The sequence below is a fragment of the Phacochoerus africanus genome, chromosome 10 (assembly GCF_016906955.1).
Source record: "Phacochoerus africanus isolate WHEZ1 chromosome 10, ROS_Pafr_v1, whole genome shotgun sequence".
Lineage (NCBI taxonomy): Eukaryota > Metazoa > Chordata > Mammalia > Artiodactyla > Suidae > Phacochoerus > Phacochoerus africanus.
Genome location: NC_062553.1, coordinates 54,697,665 through 54,712,912, shown reverse-complemented (window position 1 = coordinate 54,712,912; position 15,248 = coordinate 54,697,665). Strand labels below are relative to the sequence as shown.

The following is a 15,248-nucleotide window of genomic DNA, read 5'->3' as shown; positions in this document are numbered from 1 at the left end:
GATTTTGAGAGAGTTTTTTTAAACAAAGCTTTAAAGTTCCTTATAGATGCATAACTAGATAACATTTAGTGAACACGCATGTTTTGCCAGGCACCATCTTAAAAGAGTCACGTGTTTATGTTTAATCCTGAGTAATCTCCTGCAAGTAGGTATTAGTATTGTTCATGTGGAGGAAACTGAAACTTGAAGAGATTAAATAATCTCTTGCCCAAGGGAGTTCCCATCATGGCTCAGATGTAACGAACCCGACTAGTATCCATGAGGATGTGGGCTCAATCCCTGGCCATGCTCAGTGGGTTAAGGATCTGTTGTTGCCCTGAGCTGTGGTGTAGGTCGCAGATGCGACTCCAATCCAGTGTGGCTGTGGCTGTGGTGTAGGCTAGCAGCTGTAGCTCTGATTTGCGCCCTCTCCTGGGAACTTCCATGTGCCACATGAGTGACCCTAAGAAAAAGCAAAATAATAATAATAATAATAATAACTTGCCCAAGTGCATGCTACTAGTTAGTGGGAGCTGGCATTTAAACCCAGTATAGCCTGACCTTATAGTCTGTGCTTGTAATCCCTCTTCTCTACCACCTCCCAACCTACAATAAATTTATAACAGGTAATTACACATATTCACAAAGGCTTTGAACTGAAAATCGGCTTAGCCTGAGAGTTAAGAGCATGTAAGTTGGGATAATAATAGTACTAACTTCATAAAGTTTTTGCAAGGATTAAATTAGCTAGTGCACTTAAAATAGTGCATACCAACATAATAAGCACTCATTATTATTACTATTATTATTATTATGTATATTCTCCCTTCATAAGTATTTAAGCTGTATATGAGAATTTGTTGGCTCAAAGCCTAAACTCTCTATAGCTATGATTTAGTCTTAAATAAAAATAAATTTAAATCAATAGCTAACTTATACTTTGTAATAACCATGATAAAGCAAATCCCCATATAAAAAGAGAAATTGGCAAATTGGCATGATAAGCCAATTGATAACAAGCCATTAATCAGTATTCTATTATTCTTTAAACCTTTTGATATGTACTAGCATTACATTCATTGCTCTAAATTATTAATGTACATAGAATGGACTAAAGAATACAATAATATTCTTTGTAATTTAATTTCATTGTTTTAATTAGAGAAAAGCGATTACAGGAATGGAAAGCTCTTAAGAAAAAACAAAAATTTGGGGAATTAAGAGAAATTTCTGGAACTCAGTATGTGGATGAAGTCACAAATGCAGAAAAAGATGTGTGGGTTATAATCCATCTGTACAGGTCAAGGTAATCATAGCTTTTTGCAAAAGGCTAATATAGTAATGTTTTTGGATACATATTTTTGGTTTTAATGTTTTATAAAGCTTATAACAAAGACTAATCAAATAAAAGAAATACAGTAAGTCAACTGTATGTCAATTAGAAAAACATATATATAGTCATTGGCTTCAGAGATTAAATTAGGTATTTTAATACATTTTCATGTCTGATTTAAAGAACTTGTTATACTTCTTGTAAAAATAAGTACTCTTTGGCAGTTAATTTTAAAAACGTATAGAAAATTTCGGAGTTCCTGTTGTGGTGCAGCGAAAACAAATCTGACTAGGAACGAGGTTGTGGGTTCGATCCCTGGCCTTGTTCAGCGGGTTGAGGATCTGGCGTTGTGAGCTGTGGTGTAGGTCGCAGATGCGGCTTGGATCTGGTGTTGCTGTGGCTGTGGTGTAGGCCGGTGGCTATAGCACTGATTTGACCCCTAGCCTGGGAACCTCAATATGCCACAGGTGCAGCCCTAAAAAGACAAAAAGACAGAAAAAAAAAAAAACTTACAGAAAATTTCAAACATACAGAAAAGCAATAAGAATGAGAAAATGAGCGCCGTAAATACTGGCCAGGTAGATTCAATGATGACCATTTTGCCGTGTTTGTATCAGTGTTTGTGTGTGTGTGTGTTTGTAAAACCATTTCAAAGTAAATTATACAATGCTTTACTCCCAAGTACTTAGAATGCTTCTTCAAGACATAAGGACCCTTTTTTATAGAACCACAATACTATTTTTTCAGCAAACAAAATTGATAAGAATTCTTAATAACATCTAATACCCAGCCAGTCTTTATTCACATTTCTCCAACTGACTTCAGAATCTCTCATAAATTCATATATTTTTGATCAGGCACTGCATTTGGACATATCAATTCTTTTGAGTCTCATAATAGAGCAATTCTTTTGCCCTCCCCTCTTGCCCCAAGACAGACCATTTCAGAGTGCCTGCTTGTACTGAGTATGGCCCACATGTCCCCACGCTCCCCCAGCCTGGTGTCACAGTAACCAGGGGAGTGGACGTTCCCTAACCCCCCCGCCAAAGGAGCTGCCAGCTCCCACAGTCTCACATGTCTCATGGAACAGCCCCTCCAGCTTCCGGTCCCAGCCCTCTGCCTGGCTTCAGCCCCATACAGGAACAGAGGCCATGACAGTAGCCCTAAAGTCTTTATTCTCTGTATAAAAAGTTTCTTCTCCCTTCAGATCCTCAGAGAAATTCTGAACAGAACAACTTATGCAAATTAGAACCCTGCTGTTTACCAGTTCACCAGTTCCTCACACAGATTTTAGTAGGATACCATGCCCCATAATAGAAGACATTACTTTTATTGTAACTAAAAAGATTGGTAATTCATTTTTTGAGTAGTTTGAATCTGTAAGAAGAATCTTTTCCCTTTTACCTGTATCACTTATATGGTAAAACCAATGCGTAAATGCTACTGATTTTAGTTCTTCACAAATAGGTATGAGAAACACCGACATTTATAATAATGGTATCTGTGTGTGACATATGTTATATACTGAAGGAATTCACTGAATATCTTTTCTGAGACCCATTATGATTAGCAGAATAGATAGATGTCGGTTCTGAATGCCCATACCATGCTGTAAAATTTAGTTTAATGGTTATTTCTAGATAAATAATTAGTTTTGACAAATAATTTTCAAAAATTCATAGAAAGGGTTGAATATGTTTTAGTCTCCTCTGGCTATTTCAAACTGTTATGCTTCGAATCTGTCTTTATAATATTTTAAGGATTTATGATCTCAGAACATTTTTGAGGGAAATCTGTTACATAAAATATTAGCTTTCTTGACATTAAGACAATGCATTGTGTTGATATAAAATTAAGAAAATTGGACTTTCCGTCATGGCCCAGTGGTTAATGAACCCGACTAGCATCCGTGAGCATGCGGGTTCGATCCCTGGCCTTGCTCAGTGGGTTAAGGATCCGATGTTGCCGTGAGCTGTGGTGTAGGTTGCAGACGCGGCTCAGATCCCGCATTGCTGTGGCTGTGGCATAGGCCAGCAGCTACAGCTCCAATTGGACCCCTAGCCTGGGAACCTCCATATGCCGTGGGTGTGTCCCTGAAGAGACAAAAAGACAAAAAAAAAAGAAAGTTAATCTATAATCAAATTTATAAAACAAAACAATTATTTGTTTTTGTTTGTTTTTTGTCTTTTTTCCTTTTCTAGGGCCGCTTCCCAGGGCATAAGGAGGGTCCCAGGCTAGGGGTGTAATCAGAGCTGTAGATGCCGGTCTATGCCAGAACCACAGCAACGCAGGATCCAAGCCACGTCTGCAAGCCACACTACAGCCCATGGCAACGCCAGATCCTTAACCCACTGAGCGAGGCCAGGGATCTAACCCTCAACCTCATAGTTCCTAGTCGGATTCATTAACCACTGCGCCATGATGGGAATGCCAAAACAATTATTTGTATTACACATTATTTAGGAAAGCCTAGTTTTTAATAACTTTTTTATATTGTAAAGTGAACTATAACTGTTCAATTTGTGTTTCTAGCTGCCTTATATAAATTTTACAGAAGGATAAGAGGTTTTTTTTAACTAAGTTCCTCAGTTCTGTAATTTTAGCATCTCTTTGCCATTACGTCTATAGAACTGTACCCACTCTTCATCCAAGCGAAGGTTCAGCCTGCTTCGCCTGCCTGGGGGAATCTGCCTTCCCCTGGTCAGGGAGCCTTGTGGCTCCAACAGCAAGTCATCCTCGTTTCTGATTTTATTCACTCTTACACCTGTGTCCAAATTCTAATTTGGGGGTTCCACATTATTCCTATACCCAACTGCATATTTTGAAGCTCAGATATCATAACTAGGCCCTTAATTTGCTTTCTGATAGTTCTTCTGGGGTTAATTCTGGCCCTTGAGCCCAGCATGAAGTTTGTTCCCTACCACCTACTGTCAGGGAACAAACCACCTTTAGGCAACCACCTTCTCCCTGCACCACAGCCCGGCCATGCTCTCTTAATCCCATGCTGTTCACTGCCACCCACTGCTGTTCACCGGTGCCCACTCACCTTCCACAGTTCACACCACCCATCCCGTCAGTTGGTCATACCATGGACTCAGCTCTCCTTCTGACAGTAATGATACAATTCCTCTAAATTAGATGTTTATGGATTTATTTCACCTATTCAAGGAAAACTGAAACTTAAAAAGTCAGTTTATGTCATTGCTTTGCATGGAAAACTGATTTAAGTTAGGCAGTACATGTTTTTCTAATATTACTTTCAGTATGCCATCCACTAAAATAAAGCAGTATCTAGATTTGTGGCAGTTTATACTTATCAAAAGATATATATATTCTGAAATATAAATGTAATATATAGTGTATTTAATTTGTTTTGTGTAGCTTCTTGTTCCATGGATTGATGTATGCTATCACTTTTATATTTAAGATGATTTCTGAGGATTTTGTAGATGCTGGAGATGCAATGACATATAAGACATTGGTCTCTGCCCTTAAAGAAATTTTTGTATAGTGGAGGGAGACAATTAAATGTAATAGTAAATCTTTTAGGTATTAGGATTGAATTCTGTGCATAGCAGAGTAAAGACGCTGAAGAGTTTTACCCTTGGAAGGTGGAAGTTCAGAACTTTCTGTAAAATAATTCTTGGACCTGGCCTCAAAAATTAAGAAAAGATCCCCCAAGTTTACATACTTGGAGGAGGTAGACAGGCTGACTGGGTATTTAGATGGAGTAGACAGCTGGAACAAAGGTACAGAGGTATCATCTTGCTTTGGAAGCCTCTGAGTGACAAGGTAGCAGGCAGATAGCCTTGCTGGGGCTTGGGGGAAGGGGAGCCAGATCTCACAGGACCTGGAGGGCTGCCCTGAGGGGCCCAGATTTCCTCCTGCAGGTGGTGAGGAGCCCCTGAAGGAGCTCATGCTTGAGGGAAGGGCATTTTTTACACGATCAGCTAACTTTATCAGTAGGGTCAGGGTGAATTTAGTGAACCAAGACTGGAAACACAGAGGCCACTGGGGACAATCTGATGTTGCTCAGATAAGACAGGAAAGGAGTAAAGCAACAGAGAAGGAGAGGAGGGGGATATGGGTGTGAGATGAGATATGACTTGATTACCTACTAGATATTGCAGAGGGAAGGGAGGTTTTATGGCTTGAGTGTATGAAGAAAATACCAAAGACAGTGCATCATGGCAGAGTTTAGATGAGAAAAGCTACAGAGAACTGCAATGAGCAGTCCATGAGCCAGTATTAAAGATTACTAAATTAATGTATGTTTAGATGTTAGATGAAAATAAAATATTTATGTTAAAGAAGATATTTTTTTGTGATCCCTGATTTTGTGGGGTTTTTTTTGTTTTGTTTTGTTTTGCTTTTTTTAGGGCTGCACCTGCAGCATATAGAGGTTCCCAGGCTAGGGGTAGAATGGGAGCTGTAGCTGCCGGCCTACACTATAGCCACAGCAAGGCGGGATCGGAGCTGCATCTGCAACCTACACCACAACTCACAGCAACATCAGATCCTTCACCCACGGATCGAGGCCAGGGATCAAACCCGCAAGCTCATGGTTCCTAGTCACATTCGTTTCCATTGCGCCACAACAGAAACTCCTGATTGGACCCTCTTTCCCCAATGCCCCCACGGCCCATTCCCCACCTCTGGCAGCCACCAATATGTTCTCTATGAGCTTTTTTGTATCTATGAGTTCTTTTTTTTCTTTCCAGATTACACATATAAGAGAGGTCATACAATATTAACCTTTCTCTGTCTGATTTATTTCACTTACCATAATGTCCTTTAGGTCCATCCGTATTATCCCAAATGGCAAATTTTTAATCTTTCTAATGGCTGAATAATATTCCATTGTATAAATACCACAATTTCTTTATCCATTCACCCATTGATGGATACTTAGGTTTTTCCATATCTTGGATATTGTAAATAATGCTCATAAATATGAGGGTGCATATATCTTCTCAAGTTAGTGGGTTTTTTTCTTCAGATAAATAACCAGAGGTAGAATTGCTGGATCATATGGTAGTTCTATTTTTAATTTTTTGAAGAACCTCTATTTTATTTTCCATAGTGGTTGTACCAGTTTGCATTCCCACCAGCAATGCTCAGGGATTCTCTCTTCTGTATATTCTTGCCAGCACATTATTTCCTGTCTTTTTATATGGCCATTCTAGGAACTGGAAGGTGATACCTCACTGTGGTTCTGATCTGCCTTTCCCTGATGATTAATGATAATGAGCATATTTTCATATGCCTCTTGGCCATTTGTATGTTTTCTTTGGAAAAAAACATCTGTTTAGATCTTCTCATTTAAAAATCAGATTGGTTTTTTGCTATTGAGTTATATAAGTTCTTTATATATTTTGGATATTTGCTCCTTATTATATGTCATATGATTTACAAGTATTCTCCCATTTAGTAGGTTGCTCTGTGTATGTGTGTGCGTGTGCACAGCAGGAGCTTTTTAGTGATATAGTCTCATTTATTTTTGCTTTTGTTGCCTTTGCTTTTGGTGTCAGATTCAAATAAATCATTGCCAAGACCTATGTCAAGGAGTTTATTGCCTGAGTTTTCTCCCAGGAGGTAGATTGTTTTAGGGCTTGCATTCAGGTCTTTCATCCATTTCAAGTTAATTTGTGTGGTTGGTGGTGCCAGTTCCATAATGTTTTAATTATTGTTTCTTTGTTATACAGTTTGGAAATCAGGAACATGATACCTCCAGCTTTGTTCTTCCTTCTTGAGACTACTTTGGCTATTTGGATTTTTTTTGTGATTCTATACAAATTTTAGTTTATTTGTTCTCTTACTATGAAAAATTCCATCAGAATCTTGGTAAGGATTTTATTGAGTAGATTGCTTTGTGTATGGAGTATGGATATTTTAACAAAATTAATTTCCAACCCATGAGCACAGAATATCTTTCTATTTGCTTGTTTCTTCTTCAATTTCTTTCATTAATGTCTTAGGTGTTTTTTTTGTTTTTTTTGTTTTTTTTTGTCTTTTGTCTTTTTAAGGCCGTAACCTATGGCATATGGAGGTTCCCAGGCGAGGGGTCTAATCAGAGCTGTAGCTGCTGGCCTACGCCAAAGCCACAGCAACACCAGATCCAAGCCACATCTGTGACCTACACAACAGTTCACGGCAACACCAGATCCTTAACCCACTGAGAGAGGCCAGGGATTGAATCTGCAACTTCGTGGTTCCTAGTTGGATTTGTTTCTGTGGCACCACAACCGGAACTCCAATGTCTTGTAGTTTTTTGTTTTTTGTTTTGTGTTTTTTGTCTTTTTGCCTATTCTAGGGCCACTCCCGCAGCATATGGAGGTTCCCAGGTGAGGGGTCTAATCAGAGCTGTAGCTGCAGGCCTACGCCACAGCCACAGCAACACCAGATCCGAGCCACGTCTGTGACCTACACCACAGCTCACAGCAATGCCGGATCCTTAACCCACGGAGCAAGACGGATTCGTTAACCACTGCACCACAATGGGAACTCCTCTTGTAGTTTTTAATACATAGGTTTTCACTTCCTTGGTTAAATTTATTCCCAGGTATTTTATTCTTTGTGATGTAATTATAAATGAGATTGTTTTCTTTATTTCTCTTTCTGATAGTTCATTATTAGTGTATAAAAACACAACTGATTTTTGTGTATTGATTTTTTATCCTGTAATTTTACCAAATTATTTTATTAGTTCTAACAGTTTTTTTGATGGAGTCTTTAGGGTTTTCTATATGTAATATCAAATCATCTGCAATTAGTGACAGTTTTATTTCTTTCTTTCCTTTTTGCATGTCTTTTACTTTTTCTTGCCTAATTGCTCTGGCTAGGACTTCCAGTATTACGCTGAATAAAAATGGCAAGACTGGGTATCCTTGTCTTATTCCTCAGCTTGAGGAAAGGCTTTCAGCTTTTCACTTTTGAGTATGACATTAGCTGTGATCTTGTCATCTATGACCTTTATTATGTTGAGATATGTTCCTTCTATACCCATTTTTCTGAGATTTTTTTTAATTTGCAAAAAAAACTTTAGCAAAATATATTGAGAATTAAAGCCAGAAACTGGTAAAGAAAATCCAAATTAAAAAATATACAGGAGTTCCCGTCGTGGCGCAGTGGTTAACGAATCCGACTAGGAACCATGAGGTTGCAGGTTCGGTCCCTGCCCTTGCTCAGTGGGTTAATGATCCGGCGTTGCCGTGAGCTGTGGTGTAGGTTGCAGACACGGCTGGGATCCCGAGTTGCTGTGGCTCTGGCGTAGGCTGGTGGCTACAGCTCCGATTCGACCCCTAGCCTGGGAACCTCCATATGCCGCGGAAGCGACCCAAAGAAATAGCAAAAAGACCAAAAAAAAAAAAAATATATATATATATATATACAAAGTCTTCCCCCAAACATTGATAAGAACTCATGCATTACCACTGATTTCCACTTTCAGGGTTTGTTTAAAATGGAGCAAGAACTCAAAAGTACATGCAAAGTGATTTGAGTGAAGAAATCTTTATTCTTCCTATATCATGTATATTTGTGTGGTCTACAACAAACTAAACAGCACTTTTTTTTCCTTAGTGGTTCACCTTTATCAAGTTTTCTGCAAAGCATGCATTTTATTTTCTTAAGAACTACAATGGGCACAAATAGGTGTAGAGAAAAAAAGTAGACCAAAGTGCAGGAAGATTGCCGCTGCCTGGGGCAGGACATATGACCTGGCATGAGCCACTTGGTTAGGAGAACTTTGACTTCAGCTATGGGTGGGACAGGTTTTAGTAGATGAGAATATGAAGGTGAATAAGATACTTTTATGGTACAGTACAAGAAGTCAAACACTATGTATATGTACATAAGTTTTGAAAACATATAAACATGTAGTACAAAAGAAAAATTACTAATTTCGTCTGTTCTAGGAAGTTTTCCCTGATTAACAGAGTTCACGCTAATCTTTCTTTTCTCAAAGGAGAGATACACTTCTTTCAAATTTAGATTTTTTTTTAAAGAAAATACTGATAAAAATCAGAGCTTTTTTTTTTGGTTGAGGGAGCGGAGGGAGATGAAGTTCATCAGCTATTGATATCAGAATGGATAAGATTGCCTAGTGAATGTGTCTGACACAAAAAGAGGGCCTCGGACACCATTACAAGGAATAGCTACATTTTGAGTAGAGACAGACAAGGAAGTCAAAGGGGTAAAAAGGAGATAACAGAAAGTGTTATCACAGAAGTCAAAAAGGAGAGCATTTTAAGAAAGGACGTGAACAGGACAGAGAGATTTTTATTATCTTTTTCAACTGGGATGTGACCAAAAGGAGAGAGGGTAGTAATTAAAAGGAGGGAGAGTGGGAAGGGACTTTAAAAAATTAGTAATTTGACTATGTTTATGTCACATGGAGAAAGAAGGACTAAGACAGCAGGAAAGGAGGAAAGCAGAATAACAAATAAAGGCCCTACAGGAAGTGGGAGGAGTGTGGAACCAAGCAGAGGATGAGCTATGAAAGATTTTGCTAAAGCTGTGGGTGGGGCTGTTCTGGGAGAATGGGTGTAGTGTTGGTTACATTATAGAGCAGGAAGCACTGCAGGTTTGGGTGATACTTCCAAGCAATTTTAGATTTTCGATGAATATGAATACTTCTGGATAATGGAGAACAGGGTTTGACATGCCAAAGAAAAAGATGGATGAAATTTGTCAAGGAATTTAAGGAAATTTAAAATAAGAACTTCAAATGTGATAATCTCATGTGAAAATAAACCCATGATGATAAGATCCCCTTGTTTCTGTTCAGAACTGCTAAGAATTACCTAGACATGGCCTGTGTTTTTTTTTTCTTTTCTTTTCTTTTCTTTTTTTCTTTCTTCCTCCATCCCCACCCACCATCCCCTGTAAACTGGGAACTGGCTCCATTAAATTGATGCCAAGTCAGAGGTGGTTAGCCTCAGGCAGCAAATCCCTCTGGTACCAAGCCTCATTCCAAGGTTGTAATGGTTTTTGTAATAAAAATCAGAGAACTCTATAGCTCATTCAATACTGAAGGTAACAATAGAGGGTGAAAATTAACATACTCTTATATTGAAAGAATATCTGAAGGCATTTTTGCCATGGAGATGTTTCACTTATTTTATTAGACTGAGATGAGTAGTCTGTTTTTTAAAGATGTTATGTGTACTCGTTCTCTTTTTAGCATCCCAATGTGCTTGTTGGTTAACCAGCATCTTAGTCTCCTAGCAAGAAAGTTTCCTGAAACTAAATTTGTTAAAGCCATCGTGAATAGCTGTATTCAACACTACCGTGACAATTGTTTACCAACAATTTTTGTTTATAAGAATGGTCAGATAGAAGGCAAATTCATTGGAATTATAGACTGTGGAGGGCTAAATCTCAAGCTAGAAGGTAACAATGTTATTCTTAAAATTTGTTTGTAAGAAAACCAGTTGAAACTTCCAAAAATTAACAAATATCATAAAAGTTTATTTCCATGAAATACAAGGTTTTTCCCTTTGTTTCTAATTTCTTCTTATATGCCTTCAGATTAATTTTCCTCCAATAATACTCTTATTGTAACACCCACTTGCTTAAATCCTCAAATCCTTAATGGTTCCCTGTTTCAAATAGGTTAAGAATTCAGAATCATCTGCTTGAAATTTTCAGCCCATCTATCCAACTCTGTTTCTCAATGCTTTCTACTCTATGCTCCAGCCAGGCTGGTCTTCAAGTACTTCCCCAGACACATTTCTCATTTGAAACTTTATACTCTTCCTCTGTACCCAGGATCCTACCCTTCTTAATTCTTCTTTCCAGACTCTCTTCCTTCACAAGTCTCCCAGGTTTCCATTATTTCAATTCATGATTCTGGACCAACATATGATCTGTCTTTATCTCCTCTACTGAATAATGGGTTCTCTATAAACTTGTTTTCCACTTATCCATATACTGTCAGATTTTGTTGGTTAATCAGTTCCCTTAGAGTTTTGTCTCCCTAACAAGTGCAAGGACTATGCCTATTACTACTTCCTTTTCCATAGTAAACAGCACTAGGACTTTATATTATTACCTCCTTTAATAATGTTTACTCCCTAATCTAGCCTAAGGCCATATTTTCACCTAGTCATTTCTTGGAACTGCTTTAATTCTATGTTATTAAAATATTTTTCCGGGAGTTCCTGTCATGGCTCAGTGGTTAACGAATCCGACTAGAAACCATGGGGTTGCAGGTTCAATCCCTGGCCTTACTCAATGGGTTAAGGATCTGATCCACAGCTCAGATCCTGCGTTGCTGTGGCTCTTGCGTAAGCCGGCAGCTACAGCTCTGATTAGACCCCTAGCCTGGGAGCCTCCATATGCTGTGGGAGCAGGCCTAGAAAAGGCAAAAAACAAAAAAATATATATATTTTTTCCCTTATTACCATCGTATTAAAGACATCGCGAATAGCTTTTTTTCTTCTTCTTTTTTTGCCTTTTTAGGGTTGCACCCGCTCATATGGAGTTTCCCAGGGTAGGGGCTGAATTGGAGCTACAGCTGTCGGCCTTTGCCACAGCCACAGCAATGTGGGATCCGAACCGCATCTGGGACCTATACCACAGCTCACGGCGATGCCAGATCCTTAACCCACTGAGTGAGGCCAGGGATTGGATCTGTGTCCTCATGGATATTGGTGGGTTTGTTACCACTGCGCCACTACAGGAACTCCATGAATAGCTATTTTTAATAGCTTTTCTTTCACTCTCTCATTATCCTAAAACTGCTTTTGGCCTTACCACAACCTCCAGTACTTTAATTGTTCCAGAATTTCCCTTCTCCCAGTTTCTAAGTCCTCTCTTTGTTTTATCACCTTGTTTTTTTCAGCTTGTACCATCCTTTTAATTTAAAAAAATACTTGAGTACAAACAATAGTATAGCAAACATTCCTGTCATCACCACCAAAAGTAACAAATGTGAACATCTGTTCATGTTTGCTTCAGCTATTTGTTTATTACTTAACATTACTACTATTGGTGAGGTTACCTCTATTTCTACTCCCAGTCCTGTCTTGCTCCTTGCCTCACTGAGCAATCACTGTCATGAATAGTGATCTGGTCCATGCTTTTGAAAATTGTTATATTTAATTTTTTTTGGAGTTCCCCAGTGGCCTAGTGGGTTAAGGATCTGGAATTATCACTGCTGTGGCTCAGGTCCCTGCTGTGCTATAGCTTCCATCTTTGGCCTGGGAACTTTCATATGCTGTGGGTGCAGCCAGAAAAAATTGTTTTTATTTGCTGTAAAATACATATATCATGAAATTTACCATTTTAACATTTAAAAATATACAGTACAGTATTATTAACTATAGTTACTGTCCTGTACATTATATGCCCAGTAATTAATTTATAAATAAATATTATTTCATCATTTTGAAGTATATGGTTAAGTAACATTAAGTATATTTTCACTGTTGAGCTGTCATCACCATTACCCATCTCTGGAACCCTTTGCATCTAGTGTAACTGTAGCTCTATTTCCTTAAAGAATAACTCCCTAGTCTCTGATCCCTCCAGTTCCTGGCAACAACCATTCTTTCTAGCTCTGAATCTAACCACTCTCAGTACCTCATGTAAATAAATCATACCAGTGTTTGTTCTTTTTGTGACTAGCCAATTTCATTTGGCATGATGTCCTCAAGGTTAATCCACTTCATAGCATGTGTCAGCATTTCCTTCCTTTTTAAGGCTTCAAGGCTGAATTCCATTCATTGTATGTTTTTACAGCACATTTTATATACCCATTAACCTGTAGGCATACAGCAAGGTTGCTTCTACCTTGTGGCTGTTGTGAGTAATGCTGCTGAGAAGGTGGCTGTGTGAATAATCTGTTCTAGTCCCATTTTCAGATTTTTTGAGTATATACTCAGAAGTGGAATAGCTGGATCATATGGTAATCCTACTTGAATTTTTTTGAGAAACAGTGTACACAGTTTTCCACAGTGGCTGCCCTGTCTTACACTTCCAACAGTGCACAAAGGATGGAATTTCTCTATATCCTCATTAACTCTTGTTGTTTGTTTGTTTTTGAATAGAGTATTTTGGTTATCAATTCAAGTCTTTTCAGTTTCTCTCTTGGATATGTTTTTGCAATTCACATTTTTGTTACAGTGTTTGTATGTCTTGGCCTACCTGTTGCACAGCAGTCTCGTGACTTGGACATCTTTATCTTGGTTAGGTTCCATGTCAACTCTTTATACTATTTGGTTTCTCTCTTTTTCCTGTGATCAGCTTTGCCCAAGCTGTGTCTATTAGTCTCCTCAAAGAATCAGCTTTTGCTTTTGTTGGTCACTTCTACTGACTTTGTTTTTCTAGTTTTGCTAAAGTCTTTTCTTCATTATTTCCCTCTTTCTGCTTTCCTTGGGTTACTGTTCCTGTTCCTTTCCTAGCTTCTTGATTTGAACTTTCAAAGCACCATTTTCGGTCATTTTAAAATAAACATTTTAACTGCATTTTCTCCCTTTAAGTGTAACTTTTCTGTATCCAATGTGTATTTTGATGTTGTACTTTCATAGTAACCTAGTTCTGTATCATCTATAGCATCATTTCCACATTAACTTTATTAGAGTCAAACTGTGTTTCATATAGATGAGAAATTCTTTTCATTTTCCCAGATTCTTATATGATTTAATGATGGGTTATTTATTGCAGAGCTTGAATGGAAGCTAGCAGAAGTTGGAGCAGTACAGACTGATTTGGAAGAAAATCCCAAAAAAGGCATTATAGATGTGATGGTATCTTCAGTTAGAAACACTTCTATTTGTGATGACACTAACAGTTTCAACAGTGATAATGATGACGCTTAATAAATAGCTTTAAAGTATATATGAAAAGTTTTGTTTGCCACTGCCTCTATAGTCAGAGATCAGAAAACTTATAAATTGGTTTATTTTCACTTTTATATTAAAACTTATATGTCATTACAAAAACTTCCAGGTATTTCAGAATATTCGCTGCCTCCAACAAAACCAGAATTTGTACTGAACCTTTAATATTTTTCTCTGGTTTATCCTTTTTCTGATCCTACTTGGACAAAAACAAAAATGTTACAAGTCCTCTATGTTGCCTACTCACTTTCAAAGAAGCCTATGAATGAAAATAATCAAGGAGAACCTTGAAATTCATCTCATTTATGTCAACAGATATTAAAGATTATCACTTAGGGGTTTTGAGTGAAAATACATAAATTTATGACCATACACTTTTTCTCTGAAATCTCTTACCTGTTAAAAAAAATTAACCATTCAATAGAAAAATGCAATTTAAAGATTTTGAAAAGTACATAAGAAACACCTTCACCCATTATTACAGTTTTTAGTAGTTCTATTATTAAGCTAGAAAATATTAAGTAAGTAATCTCACTAACAGATTATAGAATCATGAGAACTATGAGACATGTAAGTTTCTAAATCATGAGAAGTGGGAGAAATATGTTGTGGAGTTTACCTATGTTATAATAGAAGAATTCATCATGAGAAAACATGTAATCTTAGGACACTATAGAAGACCAGCTTAATAATTATTTTGACTTAATAATTAACACTGGTTTAAGAAAAAATGGTGGTAAATCCAGCATGTAATTGCGGGACTTCAAGCCTTCTCCAAGTAAATAAAACTCAAAAAGCCTCTGGCAGAGATAAGAATTGCCAGACCCTTATCATCCCACTGGTCTCACTGTCATTGTCACAATGTTCCTGAGGACCTCCCCACCACAGCACCTTGGCCTGCTCCTTCCTGCCTCACACTAGAAAAGGTATGTGGCCCACTCCTTACCCTCCCCTATAGAGGAAACATATGTCCCCAACAAACCAGCAGGTGTATCAGAAGACCCCATCCTGCCCCAACCAATTAGCAGGTCAGCAGATGTATGACAAGACCACTCCTCCCACTCCTATGTCTCTGGGCTATAAAAACAGGA

At 38.0% G+C, this 15,248-nt stretch overlaps 1 protein-coding gene across 1 annotated transcript in view; it reads left to right on the top strand.

The window, feature by feature from the left end:
* The window catches only part of PDCL2 (phosducin like 2), a 32,483-nt gene extending 18,050 nt beyond the window's left edge, over window positions 1-14,433 (top strand). Inside the window, exons 4-6 of the mRNA XM_047799574.1 lie at window positions 1,142-1,285; window positions 10,497-10,705; window positions 13,982-14,433. Coding sequence (XP_047655530.1) covers window positions 1,142-1,285; window positions 10,497-10,705; window positions 13,982-14,136 — 508 coding nt within the window. The 3' untranslated portion in view covers window positions 14,137-14,433. The remainder of the gene's footprint in view (window positions 1-1,141; window positions 1,286-10,496; window positions 10,706-13,981) is intronic.
* Window positions 14,434-15,248: the final 815 nt, after the last annotated feature.